The 23,888-nt window shown below is 43.9% G+C and overlaps 2 protein-coding genes across 4 annotated transcripts in view; both read right to left on the reverse strand.

Annotated features, from left to right (window-relative positions):
• Positions 1-3,627, reverse strand: part of NPC1 (NPC intracellular cholesterol transporter 1) — a 28,077-nt gene extending 24,450 nt beyond the window's left edge. Inside the window, exon 1 of the mRNA XM_040547857.1 lies at positions 3,319-3,627. Within this exon, the coding sequence (XP_040403791.1) occupies positions 3,319-3,396 (78 nt within the window). The 5' untranslated portion in view covers positions 3,397-3,627. The remainder of the gene's footprint in view (positions 1-3,318) is intronic.
• A 5,724-nt stretch (positions 3,628-9,351) lies between these two features.
• The window catches only part of ANKRD29 (ankyrin repeat domain 29), a 32,471-nt gene continuing 17,934 nt past the window's right edge, over positions 9,352-23,888 (reverse strand). For 2 of the 3 annotated variants that reach the window (XM_040547860.1, XM_040547862.1), the window contains exons 6-11: positions 23,618-23,716; positions 23,500-23,526; positions 18,032-18,130; positions 17,492-17,587; positions 16,348-16,446; positions 9,352-14,776 (exon numbers count right to left, since the gene is read on the reverse strand). In XM_040547860.1, coding sequence (XP_040403794.1) covers positions 14,693-14,776; positions 16,348-16,446; positions 17,492-17,587; positions 18,032-18,130; positions 23,500-23,526; positions 23,618-23,716 — 504 coding nt within the window. In that variant the 3' untranslated portion in view covers positions 9,352-14,692. The remainder of the gene's footprint in view (positions 14,777-16,347; positions 16,447-17,491; positions 17,588-18,031; positions 18,131-23,499; positions 23,527-23,617; positions 23,717-23,888) is intronic. The other variant, XM_040547861.1, reaches the window with a different exon arrangement.

Here is a 23,888-nt window from a genome sequence, read left to right on the forward strand (position 1 = left end):
CTGCGCCCCGCCCCCCCCCCCCCCGAGCTCAGAAACCACCTTGCAGTACACTAACGCTGGCCTCCAGTGCTTCTGGCAGAACTACGTTTGAAGAGAAGCTTCGCCTCATGTCAGGACTCCAGGAATCCTAATAAACCTGTACACAAGCATGTATTAGCATTTCATGACTACTGACAGCGTTCTACCAAGGTTCTGTTACAGCTCTCCTATTCCCAGACATTATCATTTGTTTGTAATTGAGCTAGCATTCCAACAGATCATAAACACATTTCCTTCAGTCCAAGTTTCTTCAGTGGCATGTTGAAACAAATCAACAATCCCCAATGCCTCCAGAAACATTAGCCATCAACAATGAATATGTCGCTGTGAAGTGGACAAAGGACAACGATGCTGTTGTATACAGAAACACAGACTACTTGTAATCTTCCAAATACCAAATGACAAGTGAACATTGTCTGGCTCTCCAAATTAAGATCACTAATGTATAGAAAAGGCAACAGCATCAGATTCAGCTGCTTCCCCTTCCTTCGTCTAGCATGGTACATCTGGGATCTTACATGGCAAGACAAGCTATTCCAAGAAACATACCTCCCCCACTCCCCTCCATTCGTATCTAGTCCACATCGCACTTAATAGCGGGTGGATATTACCCACTAGATTGACAAACTGAGCTCTAAGGGATCACAGTACTACTGTGTTATCTTTAATAAATGGTAATGTTGGCTTATGGAGACAGGTGACTAGGTTAAGCTTGCAGATCTGCCCCAGAAGCTGCACATTATTTGACAGCCCTCCCTGTCAGAGGAGGGATCCCTGGACTAAAGGAAGCTTTACAGATTTATATTCTTACTCTGCATCTCTTCCAGTAATTTGTTCAGAAGCAAAGAATCCAGAGACAAGCCTTGTCAGCTAAGTTCCTCTTGCTCCTCTGGCCACAGGTTAAGTGTCTGCTCCCTTCTGAAAGGCAAAATCATTAGGTCCTCCTGGTCAGGCAGAGCAAGTCCTAGCTGTGGAGTTATCTAAGCACATCACCGGGAAGTTCAGGTCAAGTAGGAAGAGAAAGCCACAACAATGATAGTTGTAGTGATCTGTGGGAGCAAGCTGGTGTTAGCTGACAGTGATTTGATTTTATTGGAGGAATAGACAGATGCACTTCTGCAAGCAGATTCAGAAAGCACGAGGCCCCTAACTAGCAGCTGTCTGCAACCACGGCCATCTGCACCAAAGTAACTCCGATGCCCTGCCGAGGAACAGCAGCAACACTGCACCACACCCAGACGGATTGCTCTGGCTGCTGCCCAGCGAAGTGCTATTCACCTCAGTCACCTCTCCCCTTCTAAGAGGTCTTCCCCACCTTCCACCCAGACAGACTATGAACAAGTCACTCCAGATTTTCCAGGAAGCAGCTCCAGAGCAAGGCCGTAAGACTTGTTACGTTGCAGTCCCTGACGAGCAAGTTCCTCCACAAAGCCATTTCAGACCTTTGTACCACAGGCCAGGTAACACCACACACAGAACTGCAGGCCACAAGTCTGAGACTGAGCACAACCTGCCACTAACATCTGCCAGCAAGGATTTCAGGAACATTCCAGTTAATTTGACTCTACAGCCTGGGATCCCAGTGTCTGATGGGAAACAAGCGCCCAGCCTTGCTTAACCACTAGTTTGACAGCTTGTGTTTTAGTGTAATTATAGAGATCAACTGAAACAGACGGCATGAAGCATACTGGACAAACTCTTGTATGCTAAGAAGTTGGTAAGAGAATAAAAAGTGTTTCAAGAGTTTTGAAATTGAGTCCTTAACTTAGGGGAAAAAACAACAACTGAACTTCCTGTAAGTCCACATTCAAAAACAAAACAAAACAAAAAAACAGGCATAAGGGAGCCAAGGTTTTTAATGTAGCTCTTAGATAGGTAGTTAACACTCAGCTAGTAGGCTACCTGTCACAAGCTCTGCCCCACGCACAGTTGAGGGAGAAAGATACATCCTGCATAGGCCAAATGCTTCAAGCTCGTTGCAATCCTGTTATACAAATTAAAATGCCTCTCTAGCTCACTGACTGCAAAAAAGAAGGAAGATGTCAAATGGCACTTCGGTTTACACATACCACAACTGAAAGCATGAAAACATTCTACCAGTACACTTGAGAGAGCACTAGTTCAGCTTCAGGATGCCTCTCTTTTGCAAGCAAACACTACGTAGGCTCGGTCTAACTGAAGGATCAACTTCTTTGAAAGATATCAAGGACACTTTGTGTAATGGTCAGCTGTAAGTAACAGTTAAAAAAAAATTTCAAGTCCAAGGTTTTAATTTCCCTACACCCCCACCCAATTTTGCTTTCTTGCATTAGGCATGCAGGCTTTAATTCTGTAAAGTCACTTTCACCACGTTAACTTCTTATGGACCACAAAGCCACATCCTCTACAAGGATACCCCAGGCCTTAAGGGAACTTGTTTCACGTTCCCCTAGCTCAGCATCCCTCTTTCTGTCACCAGAAGTTCTGTATGGCACCTTTTCATTCCCGTACCAGCCCGGGGCACACCTCATCACTATGTTGTGTGGTATGTCCCTCCAAAATCATTACAGAAATGAGTGTTTGGAAGGTACGAAGTTCATTAGCTACTCCTCTGGAGACCACGAGCCATTAATAATGAATCAGCTTCTCCAGCTGCAACAGAAGGAACTTCTAGTTTTCTGTTCAAGCTCCTTAAAGCAGATGAGGATACCAGAACAGCAGGACCTCAGCACACACACACAGGATGACGAACTTGACAGCTTGAACAGGGTTAAGCGTAAAACCTGACTTAGCATGTTTCCAAGTTGGCTGTGGGGGGGGAAAACAAGACACAACCTCACCAGGTACTCCGTGTTCCTCCAGAAAAGTGGAGCACCTCCCTCCTGCCTTGGACCACGAGGTAAACAAGATGTGACCGAGAAGAAAGGATTTAAAGCTTTATGCTAATTTTTTTCCTAGAGCACCTTAGCAAGGGAAGTCCCAACTCATTTCAGTCCGCGACTTTACAGAAGCGTACACTCTCAATATGAGTACCTCAGTGAGAAGCAGGTCTCACTGCACAGCCGATTACTTTCGGAAAGCTCTCGCTTTCCTTACCAACCCCCGACAGCAGACTAAACGACAGGCGGGTGCCATTCGCGAGCCTCCCCACCAACGTACGACTGCCCGGCCGCTCACACGCCCCGAGCACTGCATAACCGGGGCACGGCCCGGGCAGCCGCTGCTTTTTGCAGCCTCGGCGGGCGATGCCCGGCGGGGGCACCCCGGCTGCCCAGCCCCAGCCCCCCGGCAGGGACTCACCTGTGCGGGGGACAGCAGCAGCAGGAGGAGGAGGAAGAGGAGCAGCCCCCGCCCGGGGCAGCCTTGCGGGCTCCCCATGGCGGTGCGGGGAAGGGAGCGGGGGCCGGCGGCGCAGCAGCAGCAGCGGGGAAGCGGCAGTAGAGAGACGGCAGCGGGGGGAGGAGAGAGGAGGGAAGAAGAAGCGGCAGCCGCGCAGGTCCGGAAGGGCCGCCCTCCCCAGGCCGGGCTGTGCTCACGGCCCCGCCGCCGGGACCCGAGGAGGAGCGGCGGGGGCCGAGGGGACGTGCCCGGGATCCGCCGCCAACCGCCCGCCTCGCCCCGGCCGCGGGGCGGGGCCGCGCCTCACGCCACCGCCCGGCCCCGGCGGCGGGAGACAGGGAGGGAGGGACGGAGGCAGGGAGGCGGCTGGGTCGTACACGTACCCTGCTGGGGGTCCCCTGGTGGGGCGACGAGGGGGGGTCTGGGCGCTGGGTCAGACCCGCATGGGTCTCCTCAGGGCCGGTGGTGCAAGAGAAGAAGCGGAGGAAACGGGGTGTCTGGTCCCCCCCCAATGGGCGCCTCACCCCCGTGTGCAAATCACGCCCATGGGCACCTCACCCCCATGGGCACCTCACCGCAATGGATCCCTCGCTCTGGTGGGCACCTCACCACAATGTGCCCCTCACTCAGACGAGTGTCTTGCCCCAGTGGGTGTCTCGCCCCGATGGGCACCCACACAGTCACCTCCTGGGGTGAGGAGCGCACCCAGGGCCCTAGGGTTGCAAATACACTGGAGGGAACTCCGGGCTGACACCCAACCTACTCATCGTTTCTTGTTTTAGTCTGGTCTTGTGATCTGCCGGGGTCTCGTGATCGGCCGCCTGGTGTGAGCTGCACCCGCGGCAGCCTGTTTGTTTCCGTGCGAGTGGAGGTTTAGTGGCGACTGCATTGCTTCAGTTTCGTCAGAGCCAAGTTGTGCCTCTTCAAAATGAAATATTCCACATATGTTGTATCAGCAGTATGCTAGCAGGTTTTTATAATATAGAAGTATTAATCACATAGTTTATAAATGCCTAAGTAGTCTCAAAAATCCCAGCTTAGGCAAAAGCTTCTTAATTTTGCTTTAAAGTTATCAATCCGTGATTTCAAAGCATTCGTCTCACGATCCCATGTGTGTTTGACCGCATGGCTAGCTGCTATTACGGCACGGCTACAATAAAAATAATCCCTGAGCAAGGTGGCTCAGGTTGCGTGGCAGAAAATCAGTTCTCAGTGTTGATTTCACAGCGACTCTACTGCTGGTGAATTTGTCTTGCCGAATTCTGTTTGTTCCCGACGTGGTGACATCAGGTGGCCTGACAGGTGTTGCAATCATTTGGGAGTATGGAGATTCCACTCAGCTGATCTGTTTGGGATCCGTCTCGAAGGAAACACAGGAAGACAAGCAGGGTGTGACATTTGTGTGCTGCTTCTCTCTGATTTATTTCCCCACTACTTTGTTGCCTTTGTGGCTGTTTAGTGCACATTATACTGCTGGAATTTAGCTGATATTGCCATCTGCTGACAAAAATATAGGTTGTTCTTGGTTTCGTATATTCATGGGCTAATTTATGTTGGCAGGGATCTCTGGAGGGCCATGTAGTTTGGCTTTTTGCTGAAAGCTGAATCCATTTAGGTCAGGTTGCTCAGGGAATTGTTCAGTTGTATTTTGAATAGCTTCAGAGATGGAGATTTCACAGCCTTGCTGAGCAAGCTGTTCTACCCTGTGACCACACGGGATAGTAAAATGTTTTTTCCTGTACCTAAAGAGATTTTGCCGTGTTCCAGTTTGAGTCTGTTGCCTCTGTGCTATCACCGTGCTTGTCCGAGGAGAGTGTGGCTCCAGCTTCTCTGCATCTTCCCATTAGGTAGTGGTGGAGAGCAGCAGTACGTCCCCTGAGCCGGCGTTCTGCTTAAGGCTGAACAAACACAGCACCCCCAGCAGTCGTGCTGGCATTAAACTGGACTTTCCCCAGTATGTCAGCGTCTTGTTTATTCTGGGGAGCCCCAGACTGGACCCAGGACTCCGGATGTGGTCTGACAAGTCCCACAGAGGGAGGAATAATCACAGTGCTTGACCTACTGGCTGCACCCTTGCTAATACAGCCTAGGAAGTGGTTGGCTTTCTTCTCTGCTGACTCATGTTCAGCGTGCTGTCCAGCCCAGCCACCATATTCTTCTCTGCGAAATTGCTTTCCATCCTGCTGCTGCCCAACTTGTACTTTTCCATGGGATTATTCCATCCCAAGTGCGTGACTTGGCATTTGGCAAGTGCTAACCAAAGCTGAAGTACCTAAAGTTAATTAGTGTGTCTTAATTGTGTTGTCATAAGTCAAAATTTTATTCAGCACTATGCAGTATGATCCGAAAAGCAGGGGACCAAATTGCCACATTTTCTAGGGACTCCACGTAAGCAGATGTTGCAGTGGGCGTAGCTCACATAGCTACAAGTTAAAAAAAAAAAAAAAAGCAGGAACCTTGTTTCAGTGCTGGTGAAAAAGGTAAAAGGACAACAAAACTGACTAAACATCTCATTCCCCAATAAACTGCATAGAAAAGTCATCTAAGAATCATAGGTGAGACAGAACTGATTTATAATGTTGCAAAACAAACACAAGGGAATCTATTGCAGTGGCAATTTCCACCATAAACTAATTAAGCCCATAGCATCACACTTCTCTACCACCTACAGTACAGACAGAGAAGGTAATATTTTAATATTTATCTAAATCTCTGGTCGATACCTATTTTTAGAAGGCTGTCTAAATTCACATTGTTGTTCCAGTCCAATGCCTTCACATACTGCCAGTTTTTCTACACTCACGAGTGAAAGTGAGGTGGAATAGAGGCGAAGACTGATTACCAAACACTAATCTGACTAAGCCCATCAGAGTTCTGAAATCCTTTATAATGGCAGATGTGAAAACGTGAACATTTATCTGTTTTCACCTTGCTTCTGTATGCTGCCAGCCAGCGGCTCAGGGCTGGGTATTCCTTCAGTCCTATTGCAGCCTTCAGTCTTGGTTGCAGCTCTCTGCTATGTGTAGTTGCACGAGTATTAAAAAGTCAATGATAAAGATGGCACATTTGACTGTTTCATCTTAAAGTTATCCCTTTCTGTCTGGGCATGGAAAAAGTAGCCCTGAATAATGAACTCAGATCGATGCTGCCAGCAGCTCACGGCATTTTCTGTGCTACCAAAGAGACTGTCCCCGCTGCCAGCTGCGATTGCTTACAAACGTCTATCAAGATGTGTTTTATAAGGCTCCCTTTTAAGCCCAAGATTATGCATAGCTTTTAGGGATTGTCTGCTTGGAAGGAAGGGAATAGTTACTCTGGTTCTCAGCAGTGTGCATTTTCCTGCCTGGAAGAAGATGCTAATATTAATTCATAGCGCAGGATGTCATTTGGTGTCCCTGTCACACCCAGCTGGTCCTTCTGTTGTCCATTAGGATGAAATAAACACTTTCCCTCACTGAATACCCTTTTGGTGTGAAGCTATCTGCCTGGCAGCTAGTGTGAAATAACGACCTGCTTTGTTCTGTCCTGCTTTGACAGCAAGTCCTGAGCTCTGCTTTCAGAGGTGTTTCCATGGCTTTACCCAGTGCAGAAGTGAAACATGTTGCCGATTCCACTAGAAACTCACTTGTCTAGTGGTAATGATCGTGCAATTTCCAAATTGCAGTCTGCCTGCAGAATTACTTGCACGTAGAAATGGAAAAACTACGTGATCACTTTGCAGCAAAGTCAATTAAAATGTCTGTTGCTGTTTTTTTTCCCCTATAATTTATTACAAGCCTTTGTTATTTCTATTGCGATAGCGCCCGGAGGCCATTGCAAGAAGTGGGAGCTAGCTAGGTTAAGCAACACGTTTCATAAGCACACAGGAAGGCAGGGTGTTCTGCATGGAAATCTTGCCTCCTGTGTGAAGACAAGCTTCAACAGGTGGGTGGGTTTGCAAGTTTCACCCAGTTTCTCACACCTCCACTTTTTTTTTTTTTTTTTGTAGAGCCAGTCAAAACCACTGTAGCATGCCCCAAGAATATTTTTCCAGCCAAGTCAGAGTAATTCCTGTACTAAACAAAGCTGGTGTTTCCTATTTGGCATTGTAAGCAAATCGTATTGCTTTCATTTGTCAGCCTTCCTCACCTGTGAAGGCCTGTTCGACTTTTAATTGTCCCGGCCTCAGAGTAGCTATTACTTTGGTCAGATGCTCTTGGCTTCAGACTTTCCACGTGGGATCAACTCATGCTGCGGGGGATGACAGCAGTCGGCCTGAAGCTGCCAGTAGTGTTAAATATAGGCGTAGTGTGTCAGGTGATGCTGAATCAAATCTTTTTTATCTTTTCATCTTTGTATCTGCCCTAGCGTATTTGTAGGGCTGTTCTATCTTGTCCTATCCTCACTCTTTAGCATCACGTGTTTTCTGCATTTATTGTTGAAGGTGCCAAAAAAGTGGTCATTTTTACTACATTCTAGGTGGAGTTATTTATTACCTAGTAGCAAAAGCTCAGGAATTGAATTCAGAAGATGAAAAGCTTCATCCAGTTTTGTCATGAACTTGCTGAATGATGTGGGTGGGTCCCAACCTCTCCAGTACAATTTCCTCCTCTGTAAAGTGGTGCCTATTTTATGGCAACATGGGATCCAAAATACCCCAAAACAGGTTTAAAACAGTGAGCTGCAGGAGGAAAGCACTGTACAAATACAACTTCTTATTAAAGCAGAGTTTGGAGATATACTGCACTTGTTGCTATGAGCAAATGTGCAGAGTGTACTCATGCCAGGTACTATTCACAAGCACTGATTTACTAACAAATTCAAAAGTTCACCTCATTAAGAGCTGAGTATGGCTCCTGGTTTGCATTAACATCAGATTCCTGAGTCCCTGTGAGCACCATGCTGCCACGTGTTTATCTCAGGCTTTGCTGTCGAAGTGGAGGAGAAGGGCAGAAGTATCCCAGGGAGTCCCTGTGGGTACTACCAAAAACTGACTGAGCACCTGCAGAGACTGTTCTTGGAGTCCTCAGAAAGTGGAGCAGTTCTGCCTCTTTATGCAGTATAGTCTGGACAAGCAGACAATGAGACTTGGTATCACATTTCCAAAGGGATTTTAGGAGCTTATACACATACCCTAGGCACTATGTACACATACACATATACATATATACCATACAAGAAAACACATGTGCAGTACATATAAAACTACACTTTGTTTCTGGTCTGTCTTTTATGTTAGTGTCATGCTCTGTTTGTGCATCCGAGCCAGTGAAACATTTGCCATGGCAAAAAGTTGTGTCCCTTGTTCTTTCCTGACGTAGCTCTGTTCCCCGCCGGCACATCACAGATTGCTGCACTGTTCCCTGCTCCCTGGCAAACTGCAGCACTATGCAGAGCTCATGCCAGCTCTGGGTGAGCTGCCTCAACATTAAAAGCAGGACATTAAAGCATTAGTCCAGTTAAAATGCCTTGTCAATATAGTGGGAGCGAAATGGTTTATTTACAGATGGCCTAGGTATGTGCCCGAGGTGTCATTTTGCCACGCAGATACAGGGCACAGTTGCTAAGCATATGGTCTTGTTATTGATCTCATGAGAGGCAGCATCTCTTTAAGTCACTGAAGAGATAAAGCAAAAAAAATATTGACTCATATATTTAAGGTCGAAGAGGCTATTATGATCACATAATATTACTTGTTGCATATCATATAATTTCATCCTGTAATTCCTAAATCAAATGCAAAGTGCTTCAGATGAAACATCTTATAGATTGAAAAGTAATTTTAAACAGCAACAATAAAACCCACTCAAATGATGAAGGAATCCTCTCAAACAATTTGCTTCAATAGATAACTAGCCTCACTGTTGAAAACCCACAGCTCGAAGTTCGAATTTGCCTAGTTTCAGCCTCGTGATACTGCATTTTGTTTTGCTTTCATGTGCAAAATCAAGGAGCTCTGCGTTACCAGAAATCATCCTTTGTGGTTATTTAGACCATGAACAAATCACAATACTATTCTCTGTACAGATGGAGATTGTTTATTGACTTGCGACTGTAGGGATTTTTGACATCGATTGAAAATGTAGCTCATCACAACAGAAAATTGTAGTAATAAGGCAAAAAGCTTGGGATGTCAAACACAAGGTCAAAAATAGAGTTTTCAGTGTAGACTCTTTTTCCCTTTTATAACAATTACAATCCACTGCTTACTATACTAAGCATATCAGCGGGATGTAGACTTTATTTTTTATTTTTTAAACTGAAGCGGGTCAAATCAGCATAAGGACCAGTTTTACATTTAGGAATAATAACTGAAACACCAAGGCATGTTTGACTAACTGAATAAAAGCATAGTCATACTCCTTTGTTCCCAAAGTTGCTTTTTTGAAATCTTTCCTTCAGATCTGACTTAATGGATATTAATGTCAAGGGGAGTCTGCCAGTGAGGTCTGGATCTGAAACAAACCTCATTATGTCATGCTAAATTAAATTTTCCTGTTTTTCAAGCCAGGGCATTGGCTCTGTTTGTTTTGTGAATGCTATCTCATCTGTAAAGGCCTGGAAAATGGTCTAATGAATCAAGTGGAACAGAATAAAGTGGTCTTAACAAGAATAGAAAATTAATTCTGGAATTCTGCAAATAGAAAGAATAGGATACAGAAGAAGGCAAATAAATATTGAAGTGTACGAGTAGTTAAGATAATCTGAGCAGTATGTTCATTTTTATTGAAATGACGGTGTGGAAAAGTGTGTTTCAGCAAAGCAATGTTCCCGTTGTAGAATATTAATCTTACACTGAAATACATAAATTTGTATAGGTTTTATGAAATGCATAAAAGGGCGGGTCAAAAGAAACCAGAATTCAGGAAAGTATGAACATGACATTTGCATGGACCTTCTGCAGAGCTACTGTGAGAAGCCACAACTCCGTTTAGTCCTGTATGTGCAGTACATCACTCCATCGCTGGAAAAAAGAGCCGTGTGTATGATCTTTGGTTGCATTCCTAGCATACATTAACATTTTGTCACCACTGACTCAAGGAGTGTGGCACAATGACAAGGTTTCCAAACAAAGGCAGTATTTTATGTCTGTTCAGTGTTTGTATTAAGGGGAGGACAAACAGGCCAGTTTTTGTGCTACCTCATTTTCAGTACAACAATTCTGAAATTTCCAGGACAACATGAAATTTGGTTTACTTACGGATTTCCCAGTAGTCACTATGATTGGCGGAATAAAATGTAAATTATTCTTGTGATAAGGCTCCGACTTTGAGACAAACAATCATTGTTAAAGTGCATTAAATGTCACCTGCAGCTCTTTGATCGGGTGCTTTAACCTAGAAGAGACTCTCAGCTCTTCTAAACTAAACAAAGGGAGGTGGATCACCAGCGAGACAACTTCGCTGCAAGGAAAGAATGGTGAGTGCAAGAAGAGGCATTAGGTCGGGGGTATGACATTGCCTTTTGTGTCATTACCAAATACCTGTCCCTGCACACTGCACACCAGTGATCATCTGAAATGAAGAGCTCTGTGTATATGGGAGCTCTGAGGCTACACCACCACCATGTCACTGGTAGGATCCCGTTCTCTCTGTGCACCACAGGCCCTTCCTTGCACTTTTCCTTATCTTACATTGGCTTGATATCAGTGAAATAAAGGCATGGCGCTCTGTACTTTTCCTCGACTCCTGTGTCACATGTTCTTGCACCTCCTTTGTACTCACTTGGAGCTGCTGGGAAGTCACCAGCCCTGCATAAATCCCAGGTAGAGAGGGCAGCAGGCTGGGCCCCTGGATGTTGAAATGAAAACATTTGGGCCTGTTATCCTGTCCCCACTCTAGTTCATCCTGACATCTAGGAAGCAGACTTGGTGTCCCTTAATTTCTGGTCTAAATTTGCCCATTAACATGAACAGATGAGCAGTTGCTGCATTTCACCGGTGTGTGTATGAAATCATCTATTTCCTTGCCCAATAGGTTTTGGAGCTTCCACAGAGCACTCTGAAAGCCTTGCACAAAAGGCACTACAACTATGCAAAGAACTACTGTTGACATCAGTAAATCACTTCAGCCAAGAAGGGGAAGCAGGTTTCCAGTTTAGAACAATAAACAAACCACAGCAGTGTTTACTGAGCACTTTAGAGATAACAGTGGCTACGTAAATACTAAGAATTATTAAGGTTTCTTTGTGAAAAGGTTAATTGCATGGTGAGGAACAGTATTGCAACGTCCAAGCCCATCTACAGGTAGAATAAGCACCTTTTGGTTACTGGGAACTCAAAATCACAAACGGCCCTCTCCTCAAAGGCTCTGAGATGAAACAAATGCTCCCAATGGGGAGCTCTCCGTGCTTAAAATCCCAAGCTGGATGAAGAGTGTCTTTGCTGAAGCTAGATTCAACTTCAGCCTGAATGTGGCAGAGAAAGCCTTTGCTGCCAGTACTCCACCGCTGGTCCAAGGCCTGCGTGCCCTACCACCCAGCATTAATGAGAGCCAAGAGGGAGCTACAGGCTTCTCCCTTCAACCTGTGGTAGCTCCACATTTCAAATATTGTCTATAAACAAAAGCCAGTTGTAGCCCAATATTATTCAGAAAAGAGGACCTGGTAACTGTATCTACTCAGAAGGAGGTCAGCAGATACCCTGTATAGGATGTGGCATCCCAGATGTTCCTCACTGGTTGTACTACAACCTAGGCCCTGGTGGTAACCAGTCATGGAGGAAGGTGGAAACAGGACTTGGAAAGTCCTACTATAAGTGGTGGAGAGCATTTTCCCATGGACAGGCATCTTTCAAGAAGCTCTTTTGCCAAGTAGCTGCCCCTTTTGGGGTGAGACTACTCAAAAAAAGAAAATATACCTGGCAGAAAGGAGAGACTGCCTGTGGATACTAGACAGCTGCAGGTTGGTCTCCCAGCATGTTCACTTCAGCCATCACAGGGCCACTGCTGGCTTTCCCTATCCTCTCCCCTACACTCTGACATCAAGAGAAATAGGAGACCCTCACCAACAGTGGATGCTTCCACATTTTAGGAAAATTGATCGTTACAGCCTGTCTGATAGTATTTATTGCTCACCCAGAATCGCTGGCTACTGAAGTCCTTCCAGTGATTATCCTCCTCCTTTACAACTATGAAAGGGCCTTTTATCTTAACAGTGTGGTTGTTCCCAGCTGTTGATCTGAAGAAACTTTAAGGAGAAAGACCAGTATCATGGCAGGGCTACCTAGAGTCCCTCTGGCTTTCTCCAAAGCAAAATGTTCATTTTTGACCCACTGGGGGCTCCAGACGAACCTACCCTCTTCAGCGTTACTTGTTAAAGAAGTCCAGTCCCATAAAATGCTGTGCAACTTAAGTTCCCAATAAGGCTCTTGAGATTTCTGCGTGCTCAATATTTTTTAGTCTGTCACAGGATTGAACCCTGGATACAATCATCCTCTGCACGTCTTGCATAATTCTTTGGTTCTGTACCAGTTTGTCTGCAAGTTTCAGTTAGGCACAACATTATTTTAATTGAAAAATACGACAGCATGAATTACCTAAACAAAGAGATTTCTTTCTGGTGTTGTCTTATGTTGTTGGAAAACTTAAAGCTTTTCTTTTTAATGCTGAATAGAAATCGAGTAGCAATTTCAGCTTGCAAGCAAAGGTATGCCCACTTCTGCACTCTTCACCAGAACCCCAACTTCTTATCTAACTTACTCACAAGAAGAATAACTTTATGATTTGGCAATATATATGGCTAATTTGTTCTCAGTAAACTACATTCATTTGTGCAAACTCACTCAATTTTTTTTTAAACTCACTGAAGCAAAGTGCAACAATTCAGCTGAATCCCAGGCAGATATTTTTTAAGCAGAGACCATTCTGAGTCTCCTTTCAATCTTCTCTGTCCTCAACATCTTAAGCAATTTTTCAGTAAATTGCCAAGGTCTGAAGACAGATGAAGCCCCTGGATTTATATACTGACTGACATTATAACTCGACTCAGTGTAAAATGATCTGTGATGTGTTTGCGGCTAACAAGACTTAGTATATGTTTATACTGCAGGAATGACTGAGTTTTGATGTAGCATCTTACAACAACATGCTTATAACATAGTTCTTTACAAAACCTTAACAATTTGCACTGCCTTCTCCACACAGGCACTAGTAGCATGTCTTATTCTAAGCATCTCAACCACAACAAAGGCCAAAATTGCTGTTGAGAGTTCATTTTCCAGGCCCATGTTAATTAGTGGGCCTGTTTGAGCGTGGCTACATGTAATCCTCTCACCAGCTGTTTGAACACTTGTACAACTGTGCACTTCTCCCTTAACTCCTGCCACAGAATTTGAGAACAAGTGCATTGCATAGTAGTTATGGATACCAAACCATAGTGTCACATACAGGGTCATGCAGAACATAGATTACTTGTATAGCATCTGTACTGTTAAGCATCTGCATAGCATCTGTACTGACAGCCAAATTTCTGGTGTACTTGAGCTATTGAATGGTATACTCTGGTTGGTTTGCTCATTAACTGTTCTTCCCCTGCTCGTGGAAATGCACATATGTACGCTGTAGGGCTGGGGGTGCCTTCCCACAGCACTGCATATACATTGCAAAAAGATCCAGATGCTACACCAAGGAGAAAATCATCTTTCTTATTATTTTTTCGGTAGCTTTTGGCATAATTCGTAATGCTCTGGATCATTTTATGGAGCGCCACGTAGAAACAAAAATGTTATCAAAGCCCTGGACTGGCAGGAGGACTTTTCCTGTTGGGCTGTTGTAGATGGGATGTCACCTGTAGCCCTACATGGCACTTGGAGGTACAGAGGAATCGGCAGAGGCAGCACTGCCACCAAAGGGAGGGCAGCAGCACCATGAGGACCAGCTGACTCCAAACAGCTGCAAGACCTGGGCGTCCTTTTGGCACAAGGGCTGAGTGCTCCCAACCCATGAGTGCACCCCAAGGCACTCATTGCAGGCGTGTGGCCATGCCAGTAGAGGGGCGCATCTCCGAAACAGCGGGAGCACTCAGGTGCATGGGGATGTGTACACTGCAGGCGTGGAGGAGCTAACGTTGGTGCTGGGACTGGTGGGGCCCGGGAGCGTAGGTAGGGCTGCAGGGCAAACACTGCTCTCAGGCCAAACCCTACTCCTGTTGCGGTCCTTCTGAGTTCAGCGATGCCAGATGCAGGCCCGAGGGCATGGCGACTCCATCGCAAGGGCCTCGTGTTCATGAGCATATACTGGAGAGGCTGATCAGTTCTGCAAACTGTTCCAAAAAGACCTTCTTGGGCAATCTAGGTTTACTGTCATGATAGTGTCATCAGGGAACAGCTCCATCAAACCACATTTGCTACAGGGCAGCATTAGCTCTTCCTTTGCTTTTCCTTTGTGCGAAGGAGTCGGAGGATGCGTTCATTTTTCGTTAGCTCTGCTGGCAGCTCGTTTGCCTGGAACAAAAAATCTTGAGGTTAGCAAAAATGAGTGATTATTTCCAAAATATGGTTCAAAAGCATTACGCTTTTAATGCGTAATACTTTTAATGTCATGGTATAACCATGATGTGCTTATTTCAGCTTTGTCTCCACCACTGTTGGAGATATCTTAAAGTTATCTTTCCATGCAGTGTGCAAGTCTCACTTAAGTCTTCAAAATAATCCTAGCATGGGATTTGTGTGGTCAGCTTATTTTGTGCTGCCTGTCCGGGCTAAATGGTATCCTTTGGGTTCCCAATGCTGCTGCCACAAAACTGAAAGAGAATGCGGCTGATGAGTCTTTGGGGAGATGAGGCAGATCTTCAAGTACAAAAGTCAATAAAAATCCAAGGAAAAACTTTAGCTGCTATGAAATAGTCAGTGCTATTGTGTAGGATAGGTAGTAGAATAGCAGAGTTTGGTCTTCTGTACTTACGGAATACAATTTTAATAATTGAAAATATTTATAATGAAGCTACTTCTGAAAATCAATAATTCTGTTCTGCAAATGTACTGTTGTGCCAAATTGCATGTTTTTTCCAAAAAAAAAAAATCTTTAGGAGAAGTTATAATCACAGATTTATGCTGTACAACCTCCTTCTGCAAATCACTACCAACGGCAGAAAAATCTTGCACGTTGTTTGGATGATTGCATCAAAACAAAACGTATATTAGCACAAACTACCGTATGAGTGACATTAACTCTGCTGCCATCAAGTGGATTGATGTAGGAATTACATGCACGGATTTTATATTAAATAACCAAAGCGTTCAGAAAGCATATGCTGGATTACTTGTGTTATAAACTTTCGTTCACGTAATCATAAATCAGAAGTAAATACCAGTCCACCCTTTCACAGCTTAACAAACCCAGCTAGATATTAAATGCTAGAAGCAAATAGTCCATAAACACAACTCAGAGGAAGACATTTTCAAAGAAATGACCAAACATTTAATGTTAAAACACTTAATAGTTTTTTTTTTTTTTTTAAGTTTTCTGCAGAAAAGTTGATGTCATAAAAGGAATATGAAATTGCTTCAATAAACTAACAAATTTGTAGAAGACCTTGGAAAGGTGCATGTAATTTTGAGGTATTTTTGATATTAGCAATGTGCTAAATCCTAAGCCAATTTTACCAGAGGCACCCAGATATAGATTTCTCCTACTGTGGACATACCCTTCGTACACATTTGTGAAATGAGACATAAATATAACTTAGGACTTACCAAACCGAGTAACAGATTACTGTTTCCCTAAAACACAGTCTAGCTATCCCATGACTAGTTACAGCTAACAATTTAACCTGTGGTGCTGGGTTAATGAGTGCATGAGGTTATTCTCAGGCTGACATTACTTCACAGGTAGCAGCACCCTAATAGATGCTTGTGTACAAAAACTGATGGACTGAATGGTGGTGCTGCAGGAGAGGATCAAGATGCAGTCGTGATCTTACATAGAGACGTGGACAACCACCACCTACGTTGCATGCACAGGTGCTCCAAAGCTCAGCTCTGGTCCTAGCCCCAGGTGGCACGCCAGGACGTACCTTGTTCCTCAGGCACGGGTCTGCTCCTGCCTCCAGCAGCAGTGCTACCGTCCTCACATTGCCGCTCAGAACAGCCGCGTGGAGAGCAGAGGTCCCATTCTGGAAAACACCAACGGAGATGTTTGGAATCAAAAAGGCAGTGAAACAAAGATGTTTGCAGAGAACAAACCCACAAACGAGAAATAATACGGAAGAGATTAGGTCATGAAAGCCTGATGGTGATTTAGAGAGGGTACTGGCAGGCTAGTGGACTACAAAGGAGGTGATGTTAAATGCTTTAATAAAAGTGAGAGTCAGGTTCGCTTTACCCCAGTAGTATCTTCTCTTTAAAATTGCCCTTGTCGATAGATTAGAGGTTGAAAAGGACACGGCACTTGCTGCTGCCTGGTGAAATCAGCCATTCACAACTGAAACAGGAGTACGAGCAGTAATGGAAACCAGCTGTGCATTTTATCTCCTTTCTCTCATGATTAATGTTCTCCCTGGCAGGCAGCTGAATGGTGATTTTTATCGTAGCTGACCTTTTGTTCGTGGCTGCGAGCTGACAGTTCACGTAAGTGTGGAAGCTATTTCTTACCCTTAATTAACAATCTAGTTAATGCCACCTGGATTTTCAAGTTTATCAAAACTGCCAATTAGTTGCATCCACAGAGGTCATCAAAGTGTATGATTTATGGGTGCATGCAATTTGATCAGCTATTAAAATGCAGCTTCCAGATATCTGCTATTATTTTTGAGTCACTGGTTGAATTCAGAGGAAAACAAAAACAGAGAGTTACTCACAACTGATCTCTTAGGGTTCTAGCTTGCTGACTAAAGGCAATAAAAGGGCAGGGTATAATGCTGACAACTGCACCACCATAAGCAATCTGTTTACTGTAGAAATAAAATCAGCTGACAAAAAGCAAGATAATTCCTCCCACAACACGATGTCCTTCCTTATTCCAAAAATCAATTTCACAATATCTTCAGAAAAGATTTTTTTTTATGTAGCACTAAAGGCTTAATATAGAAATTTCATTTTTCTCTTGACTTTTTGGGCTCAAGCTCGATCGTCTTCCACTTGTCATGAACGTCAGGTGTTTCATTAGACCCTTTGCCTTCTTGAGTTTCTGTCTAAAAATATACATATTTCACTACTAACCTTCAGCAGGCCAAGGGTGGGAGAGAATTTAAGTAGCTCTTCTATCACATTGTTGTACCCTTTAATGGCAGCCTTCAGCAAAGCAGTTGTACCATCCTTTAAAAGAGAGAAGATCTGCTCAGTCACAACAAATGCTTCACCCACATTCCCCTAGGCTGGAGGAAAACACCAGCTGTTCCCCCCACAAGGTCTCCTCTGCTCATCATCTTTGAGGAGGCACCTCCAGAGATCAGGCTGCTAATTCTAGAGCATCTGAAGGATTTTTCCTCTGAAAACCTGAGGGTGAAATGAACCATTCACACCCCATATCATGTCTGTCCCTCATTTATATGGACATCTTCACTCTCTTATTCCAGGAGGTCCTTCCAGGGAGCCATCCCAGACACACAGGCAGAAGCGGAGCCCAAGAGGGAGCTTTACAACCTGACAAACAGAACAAACTCTGGGGACACTGGGCCACCCTTCAGACAGCCTAGCGGCCTCAAAACATGCCAGTAAGCGCAAAGCTGCAGACAGAGCCCAGGAAGAGGTGGGACTCACATCCCTCGCGGCGTCCCGCTCAGCTCCCCGCAGCAGCATGACTCGCACCACTTCGCTGTGGCCCATCTGCGACGCGATCCACAGGGGTGCTGTCCCGTCCTTCAAACAAAATAAGGGTGCTGAGAAGTTTCACTTCTATATTGTGTACTCCCCAGTATTTTACTACCAAAATCTGCCTACTGGAATGGATGAACTTCAATTCCTCAATAAAATTCTGCGTCATGGACAGACAAATGCAGAGTCCCTTCCAGAAACATGTGGGAGCTCCCTGTAGGATATCAGAACATTTCTGGTTGTCGAGGAGAGGAACCCTTAGATGTTTTCTCTTGCATGGTTGACCTGAAATTGGCATCACTGTTTGAACACTAGAAGCCCTCTGTGGCTTACCAGGTGTGCCTAAAATAAACGGGGAAGTTTAAAATGTAAAGGCCAAAGGTATGCTGTGTAGATCGAAATCTAGGTGGCTGGATGTGGCAGAAGGATCCGTGCATGGATGAATTCTGCAGCTGGGTGTCTGTACCTATTGAATGGAAGTTGTTTATAGAAGCTAACGAACAACTTGAGATGATCAGCAACTTTCAGTGTTAAATTACATTGTCCACTCCTAGGGAATCTGATAAAAACGTCCTGACTTACAGAGATGGTATCTCACACATTTGATCTTCAAGAACTCCACTAGAAAAAAAAAAAAAAAAGTCAATTTTCAAGGAATACAATGTAAACCAATCTGGTTTGGGGAAAAAAAAATATGTGTCTTGGGCTCTTAGGCAATCATGATTTGAGCAGAAAACTATGGGAAATAAAATGCATCTTCAAAATAAGCTAAATGTTCTGATGAATTTCTATCCCAAATGCAAAGGTGAGTTGACACACTGGAAGTATTGTTTCTGCAATTAGAATTTAGTTTTGTATTTTTTCCTTCTTTTCCTTCTAAATGGCCAAATTTGCTTCTCAAGACTATAAGAGGACTCCAGCAGTTAGTTACGTGGCACCAAATTAATTTGCATGGTCCTTTAATAAAAGGCTTTGCCTGCATGGACTTTGACTTATAAGTGAGACCACATGTAGCAGGGTGCCTGCTTCTGCCAGTTCCTCCTGCCAGCCTCAGCAGCCTGAAGACTTGGCAGGAAAAGAATGAGACAAAACCCCGGAAAGAGCCTTAATGAGAAGTTTCAGAAGGAAACAGCTTTTTACTTTAAATAAAATATTTCCACCTTGATCAAAGAAGTAATCTCTCTCCTTGGTGCCAACTGAAGATTCATATGACTTGCTAAAGCTATTCAAAAACATTGTTGAATCATTCTCTGCTTTCTATGGGCTAGTGATTTAATTCATTGGAAGAAACAAGAAAGTTATTTCCTCCTTTGATATTGTATTCTAGTTTTCACCTTTTCTGGTTCTGGGGAAAAGCAAATGTACACTCTGATATCTTTAGTTTTTTCAAATGGCAAAGAACAGGATCTTTGCTGACTCTTGTATCAATTCTCTATAAATGATCTCATGGAAGCTAGTGGCTGACCTCATTCTAGTACATATCCTGTTAATGCAATGAGTGTTCTTTATGATTCAAAAATAACAAAGGCTCTCTTGTACAAAGAGCATGTGATGTTAGCATGATAGCAAAAACTGTCCATCTCCAATGTACAGTGTTTTCCCTATCAGTAAACTGACACTTGATATTTTTTCCAATCTTCTCCCACCAGAGGGCTCTAGAAAATAGCAAGAGGGACATTGAAAAAGCCTATAAAACTTGGAAAATAGTGAGCCACCTACAAAATTTAATGGGCATGAGGAACTAATGCTGTGCAAATCCACATTTCTGTTTACATAAAAAAATGCAAGTACAAGAACAGCATGGGGCACATAGCAGCTTTCTTTCACTCACAGTGATGTTTATAAGAACGACTCTTCAGTTATGAAGCGAAAGAAGCAGAAGGAAATACTTGTGTTGGGTAACATCAATGTTACCATTAGCTGTCCTTAATAGTATTGCTGTTAGATATCCTTGTCTGCATCTCAGTTATAGGGTAGAGACAAAAATACATTGGGAGAAAGAGTGAACACCTTGGAGAATTTAGCTTAAAAAGAAGAAAGATGAAGAAGTTGATGGTGGGCTCACAGTGAATAATGTCAGCTTCTATCTTTTATGCAAACAGCATCTAACAGGCAGGTTTATGTAAATGCATATAAACTTTATATGCAGTAGATGAGATTTCTGTTCATTTTCATGTTGGTGTATGGTCCAAAAGAGATACTACATTGTACTAAGATGCCACGTGAGAATTCCCATATAAACAGATATTAAGACTCAGAGATGAGTCAGGAAGAAAATGACACCAGGGAAAGAAGCAGTTCAAAAAGTACTTTCCATTTCTTGTTCCTCTGACCACCCAGCAGACTGGAGACCATTACTTTTACAGAATAAACAATGTTAAATGTTCCATATGTTTAAGGCTGTGTTTATTATTTCCTTATTTGATTGTAAATTCATAATAGATACAAACTATATCTCCTTATGTCCAGCAGTCCCAAACATTCCCTGACAGAAATTTCTAATGCTCCTTCTCTTACCCATTAACTAAAGAGTTTGCTTTGCAGCTTTGAATCTCAGTGCTTGCTGGAGACTTAGAGTCTTAGAAAGGGCCAGATTACTGTAGGAGGTGAAATTACCCTTGTATCCCCCCTGAGGACTTTCAGGGACAGAGAGCCCCTACTCTCAGGCTGCTCAGTATCATCTCCTCCACCATTCTTCCCACCAGTCCACTTGCACCACTATACCAGCCGAATTGTTGCTAATAATAAGTCAAGCTTGCTGGACTGTAGTCTGCACTCTGTATAGGTTTACCAGCTTGCATATATGTGTGATCGCATATCACGTGGAAAGAAAAAAAAATTAATTTTCATAACATTTTCAGTCTACTTAACCAGTCAAACTAAAGCCTGCCAAAACACAGCATAAAATTCATTGGCAAATAACCTTCTTGCTTTGCTTTTGAGTCAGAGAAGCAAAGAAACATTGCCTACACCGGGCTGCAGACATTGCTCCGAACTCTGTCTAGACAAAAAGATGACAAAAAAATTCCAGCCTGTCTCCATGGGGGCCCAATGTCAGAAAGAAGAAAAGGAGGTTAAAAATCAAGAGGAATGACATTGCCAGGGGAGAAGCTTTCCAGAAAGCTTCCCTCTTCAGCCTTGTGAGAGCTGAGCTGAAGGGCCTGCACACAGGCATCTCCAAGGTGTCAGGAGAACCCTGTGGGACTGGGAGACGGGGCACAAGACAGAAGGGGAACTGGTACCCACTGGAGCAGCAGGAAGACACATACAGGGAAGATGCATGTGATCAGACAGATGAATTACACCCCTAAATTCACAAGACAGAGAGGAAAACATGGACACTTAGGAAGGAGAAGCATGAACCTTGCGCTCTGCAGCTACAGGCAGCCCTGCATTCAGTGTTGCTTAGAAAAGTTTCCTACAGCAGTAAGAGCAACATAGCTTGTGACCGACAGTAGGAGACATCTGGCATCAAAAGTGCACCATCTAGGGCTGCATTCCTGGTAACCAACGTGCCACCTTTGAACAAAGTGCAAATTTGTTAGTAAGAAAGAGACTAAAGTCCATCCAACCATCTCTTTACTAATTAAACAGTAAAAATGCTCCATTTGTTGAGGAAATGCTTTGGATTACAGTGGACCTGAATACAAATGCCACAGACCTACCCAGGCATAATCTTAGCAGGGATCCAAGGTACCCAGAGGCAAATTAAGCCCATAGTGCCGGAGATGAGATAGAGCCAGGAGGGGCATTCACATGGAGTTGAGTCTTTGCCTCAACTGAGATTTGAACATGCATCACGAAATATTGTGTTGCATGAATGTGAAACTGGTTCAGCTAAATCAAAGCCTCCCCAGCTTTCTTTTGACCCACTCAAAAAGGTGTTAATGCAAACACTGATTTATCCTTCTTATCCAGCAGGAAAATGACTTCAGTTTTGTGAACATAAAATGCTAGTGCAGTTTCCAGGCACTAGAGGAGCAGCAAGGAGACACAAACCTACAGATGCAGCAGAAGACATATAGATCAATCTCTGCTGCCAAGCTATGACTTTTCAGGTTCTTTGGGGCAGATGAAAAGAAATACTAAAATACTTGGACAAGCTTGTCACATGCCACACTGTCCTCTGTTATTAAAGTCCTCACATTTATTTGCTCCTGACTCCTGTTTTTTTACTTGCTACAGTCAGCGATCACAGACACCTGGCAGACATACGTGACTGATTGCAAGGACAAGACCTTATCCCATCAATTTATAATGTGCAGTCAAGGCCCAGGACAGCTACCTTGCCTGCAGGGTTTCAGCAGACCACAGGGGAGGCTCTCCCAGAGAAGGCAAAGATTCCTGGGAACGTCTGTCTCTAACCAGACACCTCGAAGTGCCAGGAGCAAAGTTAGCTGTGCAACTCCCACACCTGGCTATTCAAAGCAGCATCTGAAAGTGCTGTTTAAGCACTGATTTTAGAATCAAGACACATCTGAACAATTAAGGATCCATATTTTTTGAAACCAAGAAAGTTTTTGTATGTCTCTGTAAACCAGGCATGCTTATGTATCCCTTAGTTTAAGACCTAACCTATATGCACCCATACTTAACAACAGCACGCGGTGATGCAAAGTGGAGCTAGCCCTCCACCTTCTATAGCAGGGATCTCTGAACCACATCTAATTCATTCATATCATTTAATGATCAAACAGCAGCCCCACTGCCTACAGAGGAGCTAATTTCATGCTCACAGTTGCCACTGGTCTCATGTGTTTACAGGAACAGACTAACGAGAGGAAGCAACTGGAAACATAGATAGCAAAGCTCTGCACATGTACCAAGTACTTACAGAGGTGAAGGTTAATACTCACGCCTGAATTTCAGAGTACACATGGAGGATACAAAATAAAACTAAAAGTGAAAGGTTTTTTTCGAAGATTAGCTTTAATACTGAACCCACATTTCTGGTGATTTCAGTACACTAAATCTAGTACTTTCTCTCACTATTGTTCCCAGATTTTCCAAAGCTTTTCCAAGGATTTTCAAAAGAACGCAAGGACATGAGGGACTATACGTGCTCACAAGTAGCTTGGTGCAGCAGAAACAGCTCAGTAGTTGCAAGAGGTAGTGCAAGGCCCTTATATCTACACTAAACACAGCTTGAGGGTTTTATTTTGATTTAGTCTGGTCCTGTGGCCCAAACGTGCCCAACCTGCACATGGTTCAAAGCATTCCCAAGGATCAGCCAGAGGTCTGATCTCCTTTAGGATGTGAAGCACAATTGGTGCACGCCTAAAATGGAGCTTCCAGTTTCACTTCTTATGGAAATTATCTAGGTTGTGTGCAAGCAGAAACAACTGGGGCACTTCCTTCAAATCCACACTATCACTCCGAACTAACACACAAATGCAGACACAGCCACAATTTACCTTTTGGTGAAGCACCTCCATGGGAACCTGATGTCCAGAGAAAATTCCAGTGTTAACTTTAAATAACTGTGAAATTTACTAATTAGATCCCAGCTCTGCCCTGAAGTGTTGAGCTTACCTGTCGTGGCTGGTTAACCTTTGCTCCTGAAGAAAGGAGCAATCGGATGACATCCAGATAGCCTCCTTGCGCTGCCAAGAAAATTGCAGAAGCTCCATCCTAAGAACAAATACATCCAGTTTATATTGTTTTGAAATTATACTGTACTTTTCACACAAAAACAAAGCAAACTGAATCATCTTCTCCCTTCTAAGCCATTATGCAGTGTAACAGCATATATATACAGCTGAGCTCAAGGAGTAATGACCAAAATCACAAACTATGGCAATGT

This window comes from Cygnus olor, chromosome 2 (genome assembly GCF_009769625.2).
Source record: "Cygnus olor isolate bCygOlo1 chromosome 2, bCygOlo1.pri.v2, whole genome shotgun sequence".
Classification (NCBI taxonomy): Eukaryota; Metazoa; Chordata; class Aves; order Anseriformes; family Anatidae; genus Cygnus; species Cygnus olor.